Source organism: Oncorhynchus kisutch, linkage group LG19, assembly GCF_002021735.2.
Source record: "Oncorhynchus kisutch isolate 150728-3 linkage group LG19, Okis_V2, whole genome shotgun sequence".
Classification (NCBI taxonomy): Eukaryota; Metazoa; Chordata; class Actinopteri; order Salmoniformes; family Salmonidae; genus Oncorhynchus; species Oncorhynchus kisutch.
In genome coordinates, this window is record NC_034192.2 from 13,015,143 (window position 1) to 13,035,994 (window position 20,852).

Consider the following 20,852-nt stretch of genomic DNA (forward strand, 5'->3'; position numbering starts at 1 on the left):
TGATTAGCCTATTTATTGTCCTACTTAGACACCACACGAGTGAGCTCGGTCGATGGGCTAATTTATCAGTTATTTGGTTTGGGGTGACGGATAATGATGGATCCAGCTGGCTCAGAGGATGGGAACCAGACACTTACATTAAACTGAGACTTTCTCCACTGTCTAGATTTGGTGTGATTGACGACATTTCCTTACTTCTTCCGCCAATGCCCTAGATTAGGGACACCAGCTGGAATCTTAAAACATCAGTGAACCCACACCATGCCGCTCTTATTTCTGTGTATCGGGACCAAGTCAAACCTTCTGCCGTCTACACCTTCCCAGTTCCAATGTTCTCGAACTCCAGCATGCACATTGCACTGTAACATAACTCAGCAAAGCCATTGTTATTAACTCACAGCAGAGGGAACTGTGTCCACAGACCTGCAAATCCATGCAGCCTGTGGGAAAAGTAAATCCACAGGCCATGTGAGAAGAAACTGTACAACCTCTGTGTGAGAGAGTGAGTAGCAGGCTGTGTGTGTGAGCGGAGGAGAGGTTGATATTCTCAGATGGCACGAGAACAGAGCAGTGTCTTTGTTCAAGTCGTCCGTCCATGCCCCCCCCCCCCCTCCATTCCTTGGGTTTGAAGCCTACACACACTCTCACTTTCTCTCCCCGGGGTTTGTTGACATGGCATTTCTCACAACAATGCAAACTGCTCTCAGCTGCAGAGCTGAGCTCTCACCTCCCCTGGTACTGATTGGTATGTATGTGTGTGTACTCTTGAGACTCCCATCTGGATCTCCCATCAGTGAGAAGGGCACATCTCTCTGCAACTCCCTCCCACTGGGTATAAACCAACGTTGAATCAACATTATCAAGACTGGACGTTGAACAGACATCTGGGCTTTACATTGAAATAGAATCGAGCCATTTTATGTCATTCTACTTCTATGGATCCGCGAGGCCGGAATTCAATCCAATCACGCCTTGTCTGCAGCTGCACCCTTTTAAAGGCAACGTGCCGCATTCGAGGAGGCCGCAGATGTCAGCTCAATCCCGGACTAATTCCATTTGCACAATGCTCTCTTCGCTACTCGTGCCTCATGCAGGTCTACGTAGCTCTTGTTTCTCAACACGATAACGCAGCTAGTCTTTTTTTTGAGGTGGCGTCATCACATCTCCTCTCCACAACAACCTATCCACACCACTCACACCCCGTTCAGAGAAACCCCATCCGCTCTTCATAGACGACTGCTCGGAGATAGTCAGTCTGAAGGACAGTCACACACAGCGGTTATTTCTATTACATGTTTGTCTTATATCCCCAGGGCCGATCAGTCCTTAGAGAAACAACAGCATGACACTTGCCGTAGCGAAGGCAACATAAAGGAAAGGCCGTTGGCTGACTTTTGGCAGAAAAGCTCATTCACTTGATGACAGACACTGATGTGGTTTTTGCTTACAGAGGAGATCTCAAGGGGAAAAAATATCTCTGCCCAAATATTTACGAAGCGCTCACAGTCCGTTTTTTCGCAAACATCTAGAATACGTCGCTGTTCGTGGTCATGCACCTGGGGCCTGTTTTTTTTGTCTTATTCGTCAAATCCCGTGGTTTAGCCTGCCTATTATCAGACAGCTGCAGTATTGCTTTGTTCCTATCATACGTTTTCCAGACATGATTCATCTCCTCCTGTCTACGCACAAACACCATTTATGTTCTGCGTTACAGCCTACCAAGCGTTCTATATATACTAATCAAGTCGCAGTCTTGTGTGACGATCAAAGGAGGAACTCCCTAGGATCCTAGTCCTAAATCTATGGGTTTATAATACTCTGTCATTTACCATCCCTGTGTGTACTTTCCTGCGTACCTCGTGGTGTGAGAGTTCTGATTGTAGCCCTCACCATTCTTTCACAGCCCTACTGTGGAACTTACATTCTCCACTTTTTAATGACTTTATTAGTAGTAAATATGCTAACTATGCGTCCTCTCTCAGACACTATCACGCTGTCAGCCTTGCACTTCTCTCTCTGTAAGGGTTGGACCAAAGGGTATTTATTGCTGTTTTGCAGCCTTGTAAGGCACAGTGTGTGTTGATGATGATGATGATGAAATTCCAAAGTTGTCTTGTCTATGGAGTCTCGTCCCTGAATCTGCCGAGTGACAGATCGAGCCATTGTGCAGACCGTGGCGATAGACCTCTGGTGAGAACATTGTTTTGTCGCTACACTCCTAGAAAAAGTGGGTTCCAAAAGGGTTCTTCAGGTGTCCCCATAAGATAACCCTTTTTGGTTCCATGTAGAACTCTCTGTGGAAAGGGTTCTACGTAGAAGCCAAAATGTTTCTTCCTGGAACCAGAAGGCTTCTACCTGGAACCAAAAAGGGTTCTTCAAAGGGTTCTCCTATGGGGACTCCCGAAGAACCCTTTTAGGTTCTAGATAGCACGCAGACTGTACTGTTAGAGCTGCTGAAGAGAACAGAGAAGGCGTCTTTGGTGAACGAGCCTATCACTACTGAGTCAGTGAGGTCATAGTGGTGATTTAGCTCGGGAAAGTCCATTAACAGCTCTGCTAGTTCAGCTCACCCTGCCTAGGCACTTGGATGACAGGAAGTCCCAGGTCTAAGATTCCTAAATCTGAAGCCACCGGCCGGCCCACAGGAGAACGTCTGCCGCTGTGTTTGTTCTGTCCATATTTAGAACGAGTGAGAGCTACAGGAGAGGCCAGGAAGCAGAGATAGGCCTGAGTGGACAGATTGTACTTCCTATGTGTCTGACTGGTTACAATACTTTATAGATGTGTTAATATACTACACAAGACACGTGGACATATTCATAAACCATTATGTCTAGGAGTGTTCAGTGGAAACGCTACGACTGGTTTAAACTGATCTGAGTGTTGTGGAGCGGAACCAGAGGCAACAGGATCACCCTGACCTGCAGGTTTGGTTATCCTACCCCAGGTCACTGAAACCTCCCCTGTGGTCTCATAAAAATATTGTCTCTCTGAGAAAGTTGGTCGCCAGAGGACATATCAAATCAAATTGAATGAAAAATCCCTTCTGACATCAACTGAAAACCTAGCCTAAAACCTCAAACAGCAAGCAATTCAGGTTAGAAGCACAGTGGCTAGGAAAAATGCCCTAGAAAGGCCAGAACCTAGGAAGAAACCTAGAGAGGAACCAGGCTATGTGGGGTGGCCAGTCCTCTTCTGGATGTGCCGTGTGGAGATTATAACAGAACATGGCCAAGATGTTCAAATGTTCATAAATGATCAGCAGGGTCAGAAAAGAATGATACAGTGCAGCACATCAATCAGCTCAGAGGTGTATTAGGAGGGGTAGGTGGAGGGTACGGTTGGCAGGCTTACTTTAATAGAGCCCTCTTTCTTTCTCTCTCAGTACTGTATATGCCGGTTGGACATGCCTATGAAGGAAAGGGCGCACACGCAAGCACACACGCACACACGGCTAGTCAAACAGAGCGGGCTCTCTCATGCTGTGTGTGTGTGTGTACAGAGTGATGCCTGTTCTCCACTGGGGCAGGGCAGCCTGATCCTGTGTGGCCCGTCATAACAGACCCCCCCCCCCCTCTTTCTCTCTCTCTCTCTCCGCCAGGCTGAAAGGGCCGTCTGTGTGACGTCTGCTGGGAGGGAGGGTCACACACATACACACTCACATACAAGGCCACATTCACTCACTGCCCTAACCCTATTCTATTCAATATCAACTCCTTCATTTCAGGAGAGGATCATTTCCGTGGGAGAGGACGTGCACTGATTTGGTGGTGTGTGTGTGTGTGTGTGTGTGTGTGTGTGTGTGTGTGTGAAACATTCACATGAAAGGGAGTGTGTTAAGTACCGTGTCCTTTGCATATATTAGACAGCCAGTCAATCAGATTTGTATGTGATGATGATGTGCTTTGAAGTGTGCGCTATTTGTTTGTCCCTGTTCCAGCCCTACCCCTGTGTTTATATGTAGGTGTGTTTCTGTCATTCCACAGCTCTTTCTGTCCTCCCACTGCATGTCACTGTCAGTCATTACTGTCAGTCATTCCTCCCAGGCATGTAGGTGCTTTGATCATCAGGAACAAATCATATTCCTCTCCAGCAGATATTTAGATCCAGTATCATTCATGTCGTGTTGCTATTCTGTTTTATACAACAGGTGGTTCTAATCCTGAATGCTGATTGGTTAAAACCGCATTCCAGCCAGTGTCTATTCCACAAGTTACCACCGGCTAAATCTATGACGTTAAAATGCCTATTTACTCTGTTCCATCTGACTGCGCAATCCGCTGTCTCATCAGCCCAGCCAGGCAATTTATCAACCTGATCTCCACTATAAAAAGCATCTAGGCATTATCTCACATTTCTTTTAGACTAACATTTTGTTTTCAACAGCAGAGATTTGTATAAACCTTACAGTCTGTCTCCGACATTTTCACAATTTTTTCAATATTCAAATTCGATTTCCAGATGTCCCATCGTAATGAACGTGTCGGGGTGAGACAGACAGGAAGGCAACTTTTCTCAGCCAGTCGAAATCATGAATCGGCATCATCTTTATCGATATATAGTACCAGTCAAAAGATTGGACACACCTACTAATTCCAGGGTTTTTCTTTATTTCAAACGCATTAAGAAGAAGATTAATTTCACAAATTACTTTTTAACAAGGCACACCTGTTGATTGAAAAGCATTCCAGGTGACTACCTCATGAAGCTGGTTGAGAGAATGCCAAGCGTGTGCAAACCTGTCATCAAGGCGAAGGGTGGCTACTTTGAAGAATCTCAAATATAAAATAGATTTTAATTTGTTAAACACTTTTTTTTGTTACTACATGATTCCAAATGTGTTATTTCATAGTTGTGATTTCTTCACTATTATTCTACAATGTAGAAAATAGTAAAAAATGAAGAAAAACCCTTGAATGAGTCGGTGTGTCCAAACATTCGATTGAAGAAGAACTAAGAACTATCAATAGAAAACAGGTAAAACCATATTGAAACTAGTTTGCAGTCTTTCCAGTTTCAGTTTGAAGTTATTGTGTTAGCTGTGTTGTAGGTTAGCTCCTCTGAACCGTATCCTAACGAGAGAGCACATTTTCTCTGCCAGGCGAAATCGTGCTTCATTAGCTCATTGTTATGTATGTATCCAAATAAATGTCACTAGAAAACAGTTTAAACAAATGCAGCTACTTTGCTGTTATTCTGTCTGCACTGTTTGACATGACTGTAAGTTAGCCGTAGTTGGCTAGCTAGCAAGCATGGGATAAGAATGTTGCCAGCCAGTATGGCAATGGAACATTTAGAATGAACGACTGGTCCATATATACAGAACAAAAAGACTGAACGACTGGGTCACGTCTCTGGTAACCGAACCAACAGAACGAACGACCAGCCGGCTTGGGTAGCAACCTTAGATTTGTGTCGGGACTATATCTTGTGGATGGACGAAAAAGTACGAATAAATTAATCAAAATAACCTTTATAATATATAATATAAATATGTCAATCATTATGTCAATATGTCAATATGTCAACCTCACCCTTGAGCTTATTTAAGTGATAACGCCCGGGAAGCCGGTGTTTGGAGGACATATTGACCCGGTTCGACTTCGTCTCGGGCCTAACAACATCCGTGCCAATATGTCCTCCAAACACCGGCTTCCCGGGCGTTATCACTTAAATAAGCTCATGGGTGAGGTGCTGTACTTGGTTCTTTAGACAAAAGGAAACATTTGCAATACTCAAACAATAACAATAACAGATTGGAAAGATAACCTCTGAAAAATTAGGGGTCTTCTACTTCCTGGCTATGGTGTTGTGTTGCGTGCCTCTTCCTCATACTTCATCAATCCTTATTGAAGGGAAACCATCTTTGATACTGGAAGGTACCTGTACCATGCTCAACTACCTGTCACGTAACCATGGCAATGGCTGCTCTTTAACCATGTCTGCTTTGGAAATGGCACCCTTTTCTAGTGCACCACTCTTGACCAGGGTGTCTCCAACCCCTCCCACTGTGAAGTTTTCCTCCACACTCCGTTGAGCTTTTCTTCTGTTCTGAAGCCGGACATTCGTAGTTGCTGTAGGGTTGTAATTAGTGTGTGTGAGAGGGGTCATTACTCCGAACCCACAGCAGCTAGCCTCCACGCTCTACAGCACAGCTACATTTACACTCACCCTTTCTTTCCCTCGCTTGAGGCCCCGGTTAGCTGTTAACTGGCACTGTGTGTGTGTGTGTGTGTGTGTGTGTGTGTGTGTGTGTGTGTGTGTGTGTGTGTGTGTGTACCGGGTGTTGGCTATGTTTCTTTTTAGAGTAGGGCATGGTGTCCCAGCCCTAAACGGGGAGAGGTGCCAAATCTACAGTAGCCTAGTAAGGATATAGTTTGACCTAGTAATCAGAGTTCTACAACACGATCCAGTGACTCTCTGTACTCATATTTCTCTGCTCTCTGTGTCGCCTTACCACTGATATCTGTGCAGCCCTACATTCACCGACGAAGCTGTTTAGGAGAGCGGCAGACATTTTGTCCGGGCTCAGTGTTTTGTGTTTTAAAAGTCTTCTTTTTTTTCTCACCTGGAACCCATTTCCTGTTCACAAGTTTTAACTCCATGTCCTCCATCCCTTCCATCTCTCTCACCCGCTCACTTTTTAACCCATTATAACGTACTGCTTCCTCTATCCGTCCTCCTTTTCCTCCTCTCGTCCCTCGAGGGAGGGTGGGGGAAGGGACAGCCAAGGGGAACATGCCTGCTCCTGCCCCATAGTCTAAACACAGCTCCTTCACCTCTCTGATGCCTCTCTCTCCCTGCATTTTTTACATTGACATCATTTTCCTATTAGACAATGTTATTCAGAGAGACATGTAATTGAGTGCTTTCAGAATAACTTAATAAATGCATGGTTGAACAAGTTGTTTCCCTCAGCAGGCTTGTAAAGCCTTTCACTGGACGCCCTTTATGTTGAAGGGGACTGTGACTCAATTGAACCAAACCCACTACACTCACACAGAGAGAACGCTTGATCAACAGTTGAAGGACGTCAGTGGGGCAGAGTGACTGCATGGCCGGTCACTGTGTCAGAGCAGGCCTGGAAAAAGTGACATGTCACTGAAGCGGGGTGTGTGAGTTCTGGACTCAATTAAGCTGCCTTGGTAGGACACCATGGGAGGTGGGAAGAGAAAGAGAGAGGGAGATAGTTTTCCAGACACTAGTCATCTTCCACCCTCTTGTATCCCTCCCTCCCTCCCTCTTTCCATTTCAGATCCTTGCTGCTTAGTCTGACTGTCAAGGGTGTGTGTGTCTGATAACACTGTGAGTCACTGTCTGAACTCTGACCCCGAGGATGTTCAACTCACGAGCTCAACGGTCAGTCATTAAGACGATCTGAAATTCATCACCAACAAATATACATTCTCACTACTTTCATCCACATTTTTTATGCTAGTTTTTAAAGTCTTCTTTTCCAGATCCAACTGCCCTCCCCAACCACATAGGATACACACTTTCCCATAAAGTTAATTGCTCTTCAAAGTAGTGCACTATATGGGCAATAGGGTGTCACTCACAGGAGGCGGTGAGAGGAGGACGGATCATAAGACATTTTTGGAATGGAGTGAATAGACAACTACAAATACTTAGGTGTCTGGTTAGACTGTAAACTCTCCTTCCAGACTCACATCAAACATCTCCAATCCAAAGTTACATCTAGAATTGGCTTCCTATTTCGCAACAAAGCCTCCTTCACTCATGCTGCCAAACATACCCTTGTAAAACTGACCATCCTACCAATCCTCGACTTTGGCGATGTCATTTACAAAATAGCCTCCAACAATCTACCCAATAAATTGGATGCAGTCTATCACAGTGCCATCCGTTTTTGTCTCCAAACCCCATATACTATCCACCACTGTGACCTGTACGCTGTCGTTGGCTGGCCCTCGCTTCATACTCATCGCCAAACCCACTGGCTCCAGGTCATCTCCAAGACCCTGCTAGGTAAAGTCCCCCCTTATCTAAGCTCGCTGGTCACCATAGCATCACCCACCTGTAGCACGCGCTCCAGCAGGTATATCTCTGGTCACCCCCAAAACCAAAAACCTTTGGCCGCCTCTCCTTCCAGTTCTCTGATGCCAATGACTGGAACAAACTACAAAAATCTCTGAAAGTGGATACACTTATTTCCCTCACTAGCTTTAAGCACCAGCTGTCAGAGCAGCACCTGTACTGACAGCTGGTGCTTACTGCACCTGTACACAGCCCATCTATAATTTAGCCCAAACAACTACCGCATCCCCTACCGTATTTATTTTGCTCCTTTGCACCCCATTATTTCTATCTCTACTTTGCACATTCTTCCACTGCAAATCTACCATTCCAATGTTTTACTTGCTATATTGTATTTACTTTGCCACCATGGCCTTTTTTTGCCTTTACCTCCCTTATCTCACCTCACTTGCTCACATTGTATATAGACTTATTTTTCTACTGTATTATTGACTGTTTGTTTTACTCCATGTGTAACTCTGTGTCGTTGTATGTGTCAAACTGCTTTGCTTTATCTTGGCCAGGTCACAATTGTAAATGAGAACTTGCCTACCTGGTTAAATAAAGGTGAAATAAAATAAATCCAATAAAATAGATTGGTATCAAACACATGGAAGCCACGTGTTTGATTCCATTAATTCCATTCCATCATTTCAATGAAGGTGCCACCAACCGCCTGTGGTGTCAATGTACCCTTCAGTAATGTAATTTAGCCATGTCCTTTGTCATGCAAACGTTTCCTTCTCAGTTCACACGACTGCTTCTAGTGATTATCTTCTGAAACACACAGTGTGTGGAGAGTCAACACATCACACTGGTTTAACGTCACACCCACTGGTAGTAGTATCCTGGAATTACAGACAACCCCCTCCCCCACTCCTCCACCTAATCCTATCCAATCAGTGGGTCTCATCGGTCATTCTGACCCCTAACCCTTCATCCTGCCCAGAGGGGGAGAACTGGGTCACATAACGGTCGTGTTTGGTTGAAATTAATGGTTCAGTGTTTCGTTTAAAAAAATTCTGTGGAGCATGACCATGGGATTGGATCGTAGCATTGCATTGGTCCAAAGGACAGGAACACAACCCTGGCTTCAGTTGGTCCCTTCTGTCCCAGCCCCCACAGTCTGAAACCCCACTAAACCCCCAGTCTGAGCCCTGTTTCTGGGCCTCTGTCCTGCCGTCAGCTCGTGATAAACCCCAGACGCAGCTGGAGCTCCAGGCCTGGTATGTGTTCATTCCTGCCGGGAATAACACCAATATCAGCCAACCACAACAGTCAGAACAGGGCCTCAGTCTTTATCATAGTTGTTTTGAGTTGATCATCTGTTGAAGACACTCTGTCCTGCCTCCTATCTGAGCCATCAGTCTTCGGGGTTAGAGTTAGGAGGGACGTGCTGGCTGTGATGCAATGACTAATGCTACATGACTAGGTTGCACATGGAAGGGATCCAAGGGAAATGCACATGTGCCTTGAATGTGTGTGTGTGTGTCATTATCAGTGTGTCCGTTCACAAGAAAGAGTCCAGGGCAAGGTACAGCCTAATGCGCGCACACACACAGACATGGTTTATGTATATATATGTATGTGTGTGTGAGAGAGTGTAATTTCTTCCTCTCTCTTTCGGTGCACATCTGTTTATATCAGGGGAAGGTATTGCGTCATCAATTCTGCCTCTTCCCTTCCCCCATGCTTAACCAACTTCCTCTCTTTGCCGAAGCACACTAAACACACACAAACACACACACATTTATGCCCTGGAGGGTCAGCAATTACAGAACACCACAAAAATTATTATCATCCCTCTCGACTTCAATCAAATCAAATTGTATTTGTCACATACACCGAATACAACAGGTGTAGACCTTACTGTGAAATGCTGACTTACAAGCCCTTAGCCAACCATGCAGTTCAAGAAATAGAGTTAAGAAAATGTTTACTAAATAAAATAAAAAGTAAAATAACAATAACGAGGCAATGTACATGGGGTACCGGTACTGAGTCAATGTGCAGGCTTACAGATTAGTTGAGCTAATTTGTACATATAAACTCAGCAAAAAAAGAAACGTCCCTTTTTCAGGACCCTGTCTTTCCAAGATAATTCATAAAAATCCAAATAACTTCACAGATCTTCATTGTAAAGGGTTTAAACACTGTTTCCCATGCTTGTTCAATGAACCATAAACAATTAATGAACTTGCACCTGTGGAACGGTCGTTGTAAGGCAGACATCACCGGCAACAACGTCGCCTATGGGCACAAACCAGACAGGACTGGCAAAAAGTGCTCTTCACTGACGAGTTGCGGTTTTGTTTCACCAGGGGTGATGGTCGGATTCACATTTATTGTCGAAGGAACGAGTGTTACACCGAGGCCTGTACTCTGGAGCGGGATCGATTTGGAGGTGGAGCATCATGGTCTGGGGCGGTGTGTCACAGCATCATCGGACTGAGCTTGTTGTCATTGCAGGCAATCTCACCCTTCCTGTAGGCTCATCCTGACATGACCCTCCAGCATGACAAGATACTGACTGTTACTTTTGATTTTGACACCCCCCCCCCCCCTTTGTTCAGGGACACATTATTCCATTTCTGTTAGTCACATGTCTGTGGAACTTGTTCAGTTTATGTCTCAGTTGTTGAATCTTGTTATGTTAATACAAATATTTACACATGTTAAGTTTGCTGAAATAAACGCAGTTGACAGTGAGAGGACGTTTTTTGTTGTTGCTGAGTTTAGGTAGCGGTAAAGTGACTATGCATATATAATAAACAGCGGGTAGCAGCAGTGTAAAAGTAAAGGGGGGGGGGTCAATGTACATAATCTGGGTGGCCATTTTATTAATTGTTCAGCAGTCTTATGGCTTGGTGGTAGAAGCTGTTCATGAGCCTTTTGGACCTAGACTTGGCGCTCCGGTAATGCTTGCCCTACGGTAGCTGAAAGAACAGTCTATGACTTGGATGACGAGTCTTTGACAATTTTTTGGGCCTTCCTCTGACACCGCCTAGTAACCCGGGTGGCAAGAAACGTGGTCCCAGTGATGTACTGGGCCGTACGCACTACCCTCTGTAGCGCCTTGTGGTCGGATGCCGAGCAGTTGCCATACCAGGTGGGGATGCAACCGGTCAGGATACTCTCGATGGTGCAGCTGTAGAACATTTTGAAGATCTGAGGACCCATGTCTCCTGCGGGGGAAAAGGTGTTGTCGTGCCCTTTCTTGGTGTTTTTGGACCATGATAGTTTGTTGATGTGGACGCCAAGGAACTTGAAACTCTCGACCCGCGGCACTACAGCCCCGTTGATGTTAATGGGGGCCTGTTTGGCCCTCCTTTTCCTGTAGTCCACGATCAGCTCTTTTGTCTTGTTCACATTGAGGGAGAGGCTGTTGTCCTGAAACCACACTGTCAGTTCTCTGACCTCCTCCCTATAGACTGTCTCATCATTGTTTGTGATCACGCCTACCACTGTTGTGTCGTCAGCAAACTTAATGATGGTGTTGGAGTCGTGCTTGGCCACGCAGCCGTGGGTGAACATGGAGTACAGGAGAGACTAAGCACACACCCCTGAGGGGCCCAAGTGTTGAGGATCAGCATGGCAGATGTGTTGTTGCCTACTGTTACCACTTGGGGGCAGTCCGTTAGGAAGTCTAGGATCCAGTTGCAGAGGGAGGCGTTTAGTTCCAGGGTCCTTAGCTTAGCAATGAGCTTTGTGTGCACTATGGTGTTGAATGCTGAGCTCTAGTCAATGAACAGCCTTCTCACATAGGTGTTCCTTTTGTCCAGGTGGGATGAGATTGCGTCGTCTGTGGATCTGTTGGGGCGGTATGCGAATTTGAGTGGGTCTAGGGCTTCTTGGTTGATGGAGTTGATGTGAGTCATGACCAGCCTCTCAAAGCACTTCATGGCTACCGACTTGAGTGCTACGGGGCGGTAATCATTTAGTGGTGGTCTACTTGAAACATGTAGGTATTACAGGTTGAAAATGTCAGGGAAGTCACTTGCCAGGTGGTCCGCACGTGCTCTGAGTATACGTCCTGGTAATCCATCTGGCCCCGCGGCCTTGTGAATGTTGACCTATTTAAAGGTCTTGCTCACATCAGCTACGGAGGGCGCGATCAAACAGTCATCCGGAACAGCTGGTGCTCTCATGCATGCTTCAGTGTTGCTTGCCCCGAAGCGAGCATAAAAGGCATTTAGCTCGTCTGGTAGGCTCGCGTCATAGGGCAGCTCGCAGCTGGGTTTCCCTTTTGTAGTCCATTTCAGAGCCGGTGTAGTAGGATTCGATCTTAGTCCTGTATTGAAGCTTTGCCTGTTTGATGATTCGTCTGAGTGCATAGCAGGATTTCTTATAACCGTCCGTATTAGTGTCGTGCTCCTTGAAAGTGGCAGCTCTAGCCTTTAGCTCGGTGCGGATGTTGCCTGTAATCCAACAGTAGCCCGGTAGGCCCTACTCTGTCGTGTGGGTATGTGGTTGTGCAGAAACCGTCCGTCTATCTGTTGGAGATGGAGTCAGAGAGTTAGGTTACAGCCCCTCACCCAAACACCCCTAAGAACACCTCATTACCTCACCCATCCCTCACCCCCACTCCCTCACCCCCATCCCAGCTCCCACCGTGCCAGGCCTGAGACAAAGAGTCATTCTCTCCCATCAGGAGAAACAGTAGCACCTCTGGACCAGAGTGAGCCCAACCCAATGACCCACATCCCCCTGCACGCCTAGGCCTCACACACCACCACAACCCCACCGCCCCAGCCCCCTCCTCCATTTTATGTCCCTGAATAGCCAAGGTAATGACAGAGAGGGAGAGGGTTGTGGTTCAGTAGGCCTCCACAGAGTCTAACCTCTCCCTAGAGACCTCCAACACCATAGAAGACTGCCAGAGATCAATTCCTCTCCTCCTGTCTCCTCTTCTTCTTCCTCCTCCTCTTCTAAAGCTAGTCAACACCCAACAGTTTTCTCACCATAATCACGATCCCAATCATTATCTCACCAAACCATAACTGTCACACAACACATGACGACAAGGGACAAACATGATAGATAGGGGTGTGTCTGTCAGTGGTCGTCCTGGTAAGGGTTCAGAGTTTCCTGTGTGACAATCGCTGGGGACGGCTGTTCTGTTGCTCGGAGACGTGAGCGTCAGTGTAAATTGTAAATTGTTGTCTGTTGGTTAGTGATTCGGTGTGACGTAGCCAGCAGTCCTTTCTTCTCTCTCCTCTCCCCTCACCTCTCTTCCTCACCTCTCCTTCTCTCTCCTCTCTTTTCCCCCTCCCCTTCCCCCCCTCTACCCCTCTCTCTTCTCCCCTACCCAAAAGCACAGGCCAGATGCAGGGCGAGACACTTTTTAAACACAGTTAACACGAGGCCCATTTTGTGTGTGTGTGTTAGTATAAACATACTGACTAAACACACACCAGGCCTGTTAGAGGATTGCAGAGAGGCATGCCTGACAGGATGTGAATTCCTACACTTTATATACCCACATAACTCCTTATGGAGAGTTGGAGTTGTTTGTGTACTATTTAAATCATGTGTACAGGACTGAGTGTTTACTATGGTGTTTTAGAGTATATAGAGCCATATAGGGAATTGACTAGTGTATAACTCGGTATGTAACAGGATGTTTAGTGTGTAAGAGTTGGTTAAAGAGGTCACTCTGACTCTACTGGGGTAGGCCCTCTGGACAGACTAGCATTTGTGTCGAGTCCCTTCCAGACGGACATGTAGAAAATGTTACAAGTGGGAAAAGAGTGGAAAGAACATTTCAATGGCGAGTGGTCAGTTTTGTCTCACTCCCTTAGCCTCCCTTTCTCTCTCTCGCGCTCTCTCTCCGGCTCTCTCTCGCGCGCTCTCTCTCTGTCTTGGCCTGAATCAGACTGTAATTGAACCCACATGCCTGGCTTCCTGCCATCTCCACCCTTCTCTCCTCGCGCTCCCTTTCTCCTTGTGCTCCCTCTTTCTTTCTCTCTCTCTCTCTCTCTCTCTGTCCCCCTCTCCTTCTTACTCCTTTCACATTCTCCAGGGTGTTCATCACTTTTTCCGCCTGCTGTCTTCTCTTTTCCTATTTGCCATTCCACCCTTTCCCTCTGAATGTTGCTCTCTGTTTTCCAACTAGATGATACCCATGAAGTGTTTTCTCTGCCCACTCCCTGAGATGCTAGCAAGACACGTTCTCCAGATGCTTCCTATCCCCTGCTGTAGCAGTTTAGAGACAGGCCCTGTCTGGCTAATGCTCCTATTGGCTCAGGTCTGTGAGTTCTGCCCGGAGACAGAACTGTAGTCTAGAGCAGGTGAAGGTTATTAGTTATGCATGCACTTTCAGGGAACTGATTTTTGGGTGGAATCAGGTAATTAACATAACTGTTTGGCTTACTGGTGGTTTCCAAGATACTGCAATACAACCTGAACAATTGGCTCCAAATCCTATGGAGTAATGCTTCTTAGCATTACTGTGAAATCTGTAGGCCTATTCGTTTTAATGATGTGCATACTTTAAATGTCGGGTGTTCTTCTTCTTAGTTTTCAACAGGAAGTTAAAGACTGCTGTTTTCTAAGCAGCTGTGGAAGTTGTCGAGGTTGCCTTTATTTTGTGTGAGTGAAAAGGTCTTTGTTTCATAAGGAGGGTGTTGTCTCTGTGGATCTTTGTTAATGAGCAACACATTGAAACATCCCTCCCTCCTCCCTTTCCCTCAGCTCTACAGTAACACTGTTCCCTACTGTACAACATCACCCCACTCTCTGACACACACACACACACACACACACACACACACGCAGACATTATACACTACCGTTCAAAAGTTTGGGGTCACTTAGAAATGTCCTTGTTTTTTAAATTTTTATTTTTTTTTGTCTATTAAAATAACATCAAAGTGATCATTAGAAAACCCTTTTGCAATTATGTTTAAAGAAGCAATAAAACTGGCCTCCTTTAGACTAGTTGAGAACCTGGAGCATCACCATTTGTGGGTTCGATTACAAGGTCAAAATGGCCAGAAACAAAGACCTTGCTTTGTTTCTGGCCATTTTAAGCCTGTAATCGAACCCACAAATGCTCCAGATTCTCAACTAGTCTAAAGAAGGACAGTTTTATTGCTTCTTTAATCAGAACAAACGTCTTCAGCTGTGCTAACATAATTGCAAAAGGGATTTCTAATGATCAATTAGCCTTTTAAAATGATAAACTTGGATTAGCTAACACAATGTGCCATTGGAACACAGGAGTGATGGTTTCTGATAATGGGCCTCTGTACGCCTATGTAGATATTCCATTAACAATCTGCTGTTTCCAGCTACAACAGTCATTTACAACATTAACAATGTCTACACTGTATTTCTGATCAATTTTTAGTTATTTTAATGGACAAAAAATGTGCTTTTCTTTCAAAAACAACTAAATGTCTAAGTGACCCCAACCTTTTGAACGGTAGTGTATGTCTATGGAGATATGTAGTAGTCGGGGTATAGGATGGGAGAGTTTGAAGATATAGGCTACACTATAAGGTTCCCTGACGCTTACAGATGTAGGGTCTTCATTTGATCACGCTGTTGCAGGAGAACTTTCCAGAAATACAGGAAGTTCAAAACGTATTGTGTAATTTTAGGATTAAAAAGGCTTCTGACGATTGTAATTTCCACTTTAAAAGGAAAGACTTCAATTTCTCTCACGAAAAATGTATCAATCCCGACAAAAATGTCCATGAATTATAATCCACATAATAATTGACATTTCCTGTTTCTGAAGGATTATTTTCCTGCTATAGCAAACTGTCTCGAATTCAGATCCCACATCAGTAATGCAGTTCAATACAAGTCTAGAACACAGAACTCTGTTACTTGTAATCCATCCAGCGGTCGGAGTCAGAAATGGTTGACATTCCCAGTGACAGAGACTGTACGCCAGAAAGAGCAGGGATGATAAAATTATCCTAGTCATCCCACCACTGGTTAAATTCGGGGAAATATCAGTGCTGAACTCTAGAATAACGCCATACTTTGCATCAGAACCTAGTTAGTGCTCTAACCAGGGGTGTAGGCCTATTCATTACGCCGATTCTGTTGCAAAACATTTCATCTGTTGCAAAACGTTTTGTAACAGAAACCCGTTTACTCCAAACGGGAAAGGTTTTGCACCAAAAACAAGAGTTTCTATTGGACAAATTCAGGTAGGTCCCACCCCTTTTCGTTTAGTTTGGTTGTTAAACGGTTGAGTACACCCCCAGGCCTCAGTAAAGAGAGAAACCAAATGAAGCGTTGAACTCACCAGAATTGGGCGTGTGGAGGCAGGGAAATCAAGGATTTATATATACACTAGATGACTGATCCCCTATCAGGGGATCTGTGTTAATATTTTGGAAGGTATAGAAATACATTGTCTACATTCATTTCAGCCACATTTATTATATTGCAGACGCCTAAATGCTTTTAAATTGTATATAATGTGCGCTAAACAAACAAATTCATAATAATGTTACTGTCTCAACCTACAACAGAAAAATACTTAAAGACATGCAATTTTGTCCTTGAAACGTGTATTGGATATACTGTAGAATTCCATTCATTTCCATGGAGGACTGCTCCTACTAGGGAGTGACAATATGGCTAACCGGTGGCTTCAAAGCCTTTCAATGGCCAATGCATAGCATCAGCAATTCGGGGTTTATATACATTGACTTCGGGAAGTATTCAGACCTCTTGACTTTTTCCACATTTTGTTAGGTTGCAGCCTTATTCTAAAATTTATAAAATTGTTTTTTCCCCCTAATAAATCTACACACAATAGCCCATAAATATCACATTTATTCAGACCCTTTACTCAGTACTTTTGTTGAATCACCTTTGGAAGCGATTACAGCCTCGACTCTTCTTGGGTATGACGCTACAAGGTTGGCACATCTGTATTTGTGGAGTCTCTCCCATTCTTCTCTGTAGATCCTCTCAAGCGCTGTCTGGTTGGATGGGGAGCGTTGCTGTGCAGCTATTTTCTGGTCTCTTCAGAGGTATTCGATCGGGTTCAAGTCCGGGCTCTGGATGGGCCACTCAAGGTCATTCAGAGACTTGTCCCAAAGTCATTCCTGTGTTGTCTTGCCTGTGTGCTTAGGGTCATTGTCCTGTTGGAAGGTGAACCTTCGCCCCAGTCTGAGGTCCTGAGCGCTCTGGAGCAAGTTTTCATCAAGGATCTCTCTGTACTGTTGCCACCACCATGCTTCACTGTAGGGATGGTGTTCAGGCCAAAGAGTTCAATCATGGTTTCATCAGACCAGAGAATCTTGTTTTTCATGGTCTGAGAGTCTTTAGGTTCCTTTTGGCAAACTCCAAGCAGGCTGCCATGTGCCTTTTACTGAGGAGTGGCTTCTGTCTGGTCACTCTGCCATAAAGGCCTGATTGGTGGAGGGCTCTAGGAAGAGTCTTGGTGGTTCCAAACTTCTTCCATTGAACAATGATGGAGGCCACTGTGTTCTTGGGGACCTTCAATGCTACTGACATTTTTTGGTACCCTTCCCCATATCCGTGCCTCGACACAATCTTGTCTCGGAGCTCTATGGACAATTCCTTCGACCTCATGGCTTGGTTTTTGCTCGGACGTCACTGTCAACTGAGGGACCTTATATAGACAGGTGTTTGCCTTTCTAAATCATGTCCTATCTATTAAATTTGACCACAGGTGGACTCCAATCAAGCTGTACAAACATGTCAAGGATGATCATTGGAAACGGGATGCACCTGAGCTCAATTTAAAGTCTCATAGCAAAGGGTCTGAATATTATGTAAATAAGATATTTCTGTTTCTTTAAAATAAATAATTACAAACATTTCTCAACCTGTTTTTGCTTTGTCATTATGGGGTACTGTATGTAGATGGCTGAGTTTGAAATGTTTTAATTGAATCCGTTTTAGAATACGGCTGTAACGTAACAAAGAAGTGGTCTAAGTAAAGTGTCCGGAATGCTTTCCGAAGGCACTGTACATCATTGCGTGAAACCAACCGAAAGCACGTTTTTTTGTGTTCGCGAACGGGCGACTGTCTTCTATTCAACAGTTTTCCTGTAAGTCTAGGCTATATACTGTATTGTCCCTGTCCTCCACTGCCTCACAGAAGACATGATGAACTACTGTTGATGCGCGCTGTTTCAATGTAGCTATTAACCACAAATAAAATGGCCTAACCTGACCATTATTACCGTTCCAGCTGGCTGATAGGCGTTATTAGTTTGGTCATGTTAAAGAGAGGTAGAGAAGTAGATAACCTAAAAAGCAGAAAGAGGTATAGAGAGTTAAATAGTATACACCCATCTGATCATGACTTTCAAGTGCAGGGCACGATGCCGTCACACACGTTGAACGCTCCCTCAGTTTATTGAGTTGACTTCTTTGACCCGAAGGTCTTCGTGATGACATATAGAGGTAGGGAATCTAAAAGGCGGAGGGCAGAGAGGGGAAGGAACATTGAAGCGCCCGAACAGCGCAGAGGTTGAGAGGCCTGTCCTAGCCTGTCCCAAGCAGTGATGAGAAATTATACTTTTTTTTGGGGGGGGGGGGTCACATCAAGAAAGGAAGATGGGAAGGAATGTGCATGGAGGAATGTTCTGAGGGTAGGATGGGGGGGGGGGGGAAGAAAGGAGAAGAAGTGGAGAAGGTGGCTGTCAGTCTTGGCCTGTACTCAAAAGACAAAACGTCTCACCACATTGAGAGATGGGAGGATGAGATACGGCCGCTCTGATTGGTGGGAGCGATATCAGCCTCTATTGTCACAGGAGGAGAGGGTATTTTACAGCTCTATGATTGGCTGTTTGTTGCTGGCCTGTGGGGCTTTTCCTCAAAGGCAAGTGCTGATAGACATTAAAGACCTTCATATGCAGTTATTACAAATTAGCTACAGACATATGATATGATAATGACATGGTATATGGTGTAGTAACTAGACAGTGTGATGACTAGATGGTATCATGCCTGTGCTCAGCCTCAAGTCTGTGTTTCTTATGTGTCTTTTATCAATCTATCATGAACGTCCATCTCTCTCTCTCTCTCGCCCTCTAACAGCACTTCACAGACCTCCTGGATGACTTCTCCCAGGATGCTTTGCTGGGCCAGCTGCTGAGCGACCCCTTCCTGTCCGGCCGGGAAGGAGACGCCATGGACGAGGGGGATGATTTCACCCCGTCCTCCCCGCTGCCGCCCCACATCCAGGCGGAGCACTCCTACTCCCTGTGTGGGGACTCCCGGCCCCAGTCGCCCGTCTCACATCTGCCTGGGGAGCAGGGGAGCGATGCAGGTGAGAGGAGGAGGACAGAGGGGAGGGTTTTTGGGCCTCGGTGACAGTTGTAGATTACATGCCGTACTGTAATGTGCAGGATATCTGCGGTATCTATAACAAAAGAGGGTGGCAATACAGAGATATGTGGAGCTATGTGCTTTAGTACGTTCAGGGCCACACAAGACACAAACAGTACGCAGCGTATCTAAGTGACCGTGCTGATGCTGATGTGTCGTGTCTCTTTCTATTAGAATCAGATGGTGAGAATTGGTCCGTGGAGCAGGAGGAACAGATGGAGGTGTTGCTGTGTGACCCTCCAGCCCTGCTGCCCACCCTAACCCTCTCCCTGGCTCCTGAGGGCCACATCACTGAGGCCCCGGCCCCACCAGCCCCCAAGCCCAACCCACAGACGGCCACACAGGGCAAGACCAGCAAGGTAAGAAGACGTTTAGAACCACAGCACATGCAGACAGGCCCACATTCACTCAGAAACACACACACACACACACACACACACAAACGTATGCGCGTGTGTGACGTCTCTCTCTGCGGTTTGATTGTTTAGGCGAAGGAGATTGGTGAGATCCAGATCAAACTGGAGCCTCATGAGGTGGACCAGTTCCTCAACTTGTCTCCTAAAGGTGAGACCTGACACACACCATATCGTACTGCCACACTATTCATAACCTCTCTGTATGTTGTATTTCTTCTCAAAACATACCAACGCAACATGTAAAGTCTTAGTCCCATGTTGCATGAGCTGAAATAAAGGATCCCAGAGATGTCCATATGCACAAAAACCTTATTTCTCTCAAATTTTCTGCACTAATTTGTTTACGTCCTTGTCAGTGAGGATTTCTCCTTTGCCAAGATAATCCATCCACCTGACAGGTGTGGCATATCAAGAAGCTGATTAAACAGCATGATCATTACACAGGTGCACCTTGTGCTGGGGACAATAAAAAGCCACTCTAAAATGTGCAGTTTTGTCACACAACACAATGCCACAGATGTCTCAAGTTTTGAGGGAGCATGCAATTGGCATACTGACTGCAGGAATTTCCACCAGAGCTGCTGAGAATTGAATGTTCACTTCTCTCCCATAAGCCACCTCCAACGTTGTTTTAGAGAATTTGGCAGTGCGTCCAACCGGCCTCACAACTGCAGGCCAATGTGTAGGGCATTGTGTTGTTGTGCGGTTTGCTGATGTCAACGTGATGAACAGAGTGCCCTAGTGGGGTTGTATGTGCAGGCATAAGCTACAGACAACGAACACAATTGTATTTAATCGATGGCAGTTTCAATGCAGAGAGATACCGGGATGAGACCCCGAGGCCCATTGTCGTGCCGTTCATCTGCCGCCATCACCTCATGTTTCAGCATGATAATGCACGGCCTCATGACGCAAGGATCTGTATACAATTCCTGGAAGCTGAAAATGTCCCAGTTCTTCCATGGCCTGCATACTCACCAGACATGTCACCCATTGAGCATGTTTGGGATCCTCTGGATCGACGTGTACGACAGCATGTTCCAGTTCCTGCCAATAACCAGCAACTTC

The 20,852-nt window shown here is 45.5% G+C and overlaps 1 protein-coding gene across 1 annotated transcript in view; it reads left to right on the forward strand.

Annotated features, from left to right (window-relative positions):
• creb3l2 (cAMP responsive element binding protein 3-like 2) overlaps window positions 1-20,852 on the forward strand; it is a 28,082-nt gene that overhangs the window by 949 nt on the left and 6,281 nt on the right. The window contains exons 2-4 of the mRNA XM_031797970.1: window positions 19,078-19,309; window positions 19,543-19,727; window positions 19,857-19,932. Of these exons, the coding sequence (XP_031653830.1) occupies window positions 19,078-19,309; window positions 19,543-19,727; window positions 19,857-19,932 (493 nt within the window). The remainder of the gene's footprint in view (window positions 1-19,077; window positions 19,310-19,542; window positions 19,728-19,856; window positions 19,933-20,852) is intronic.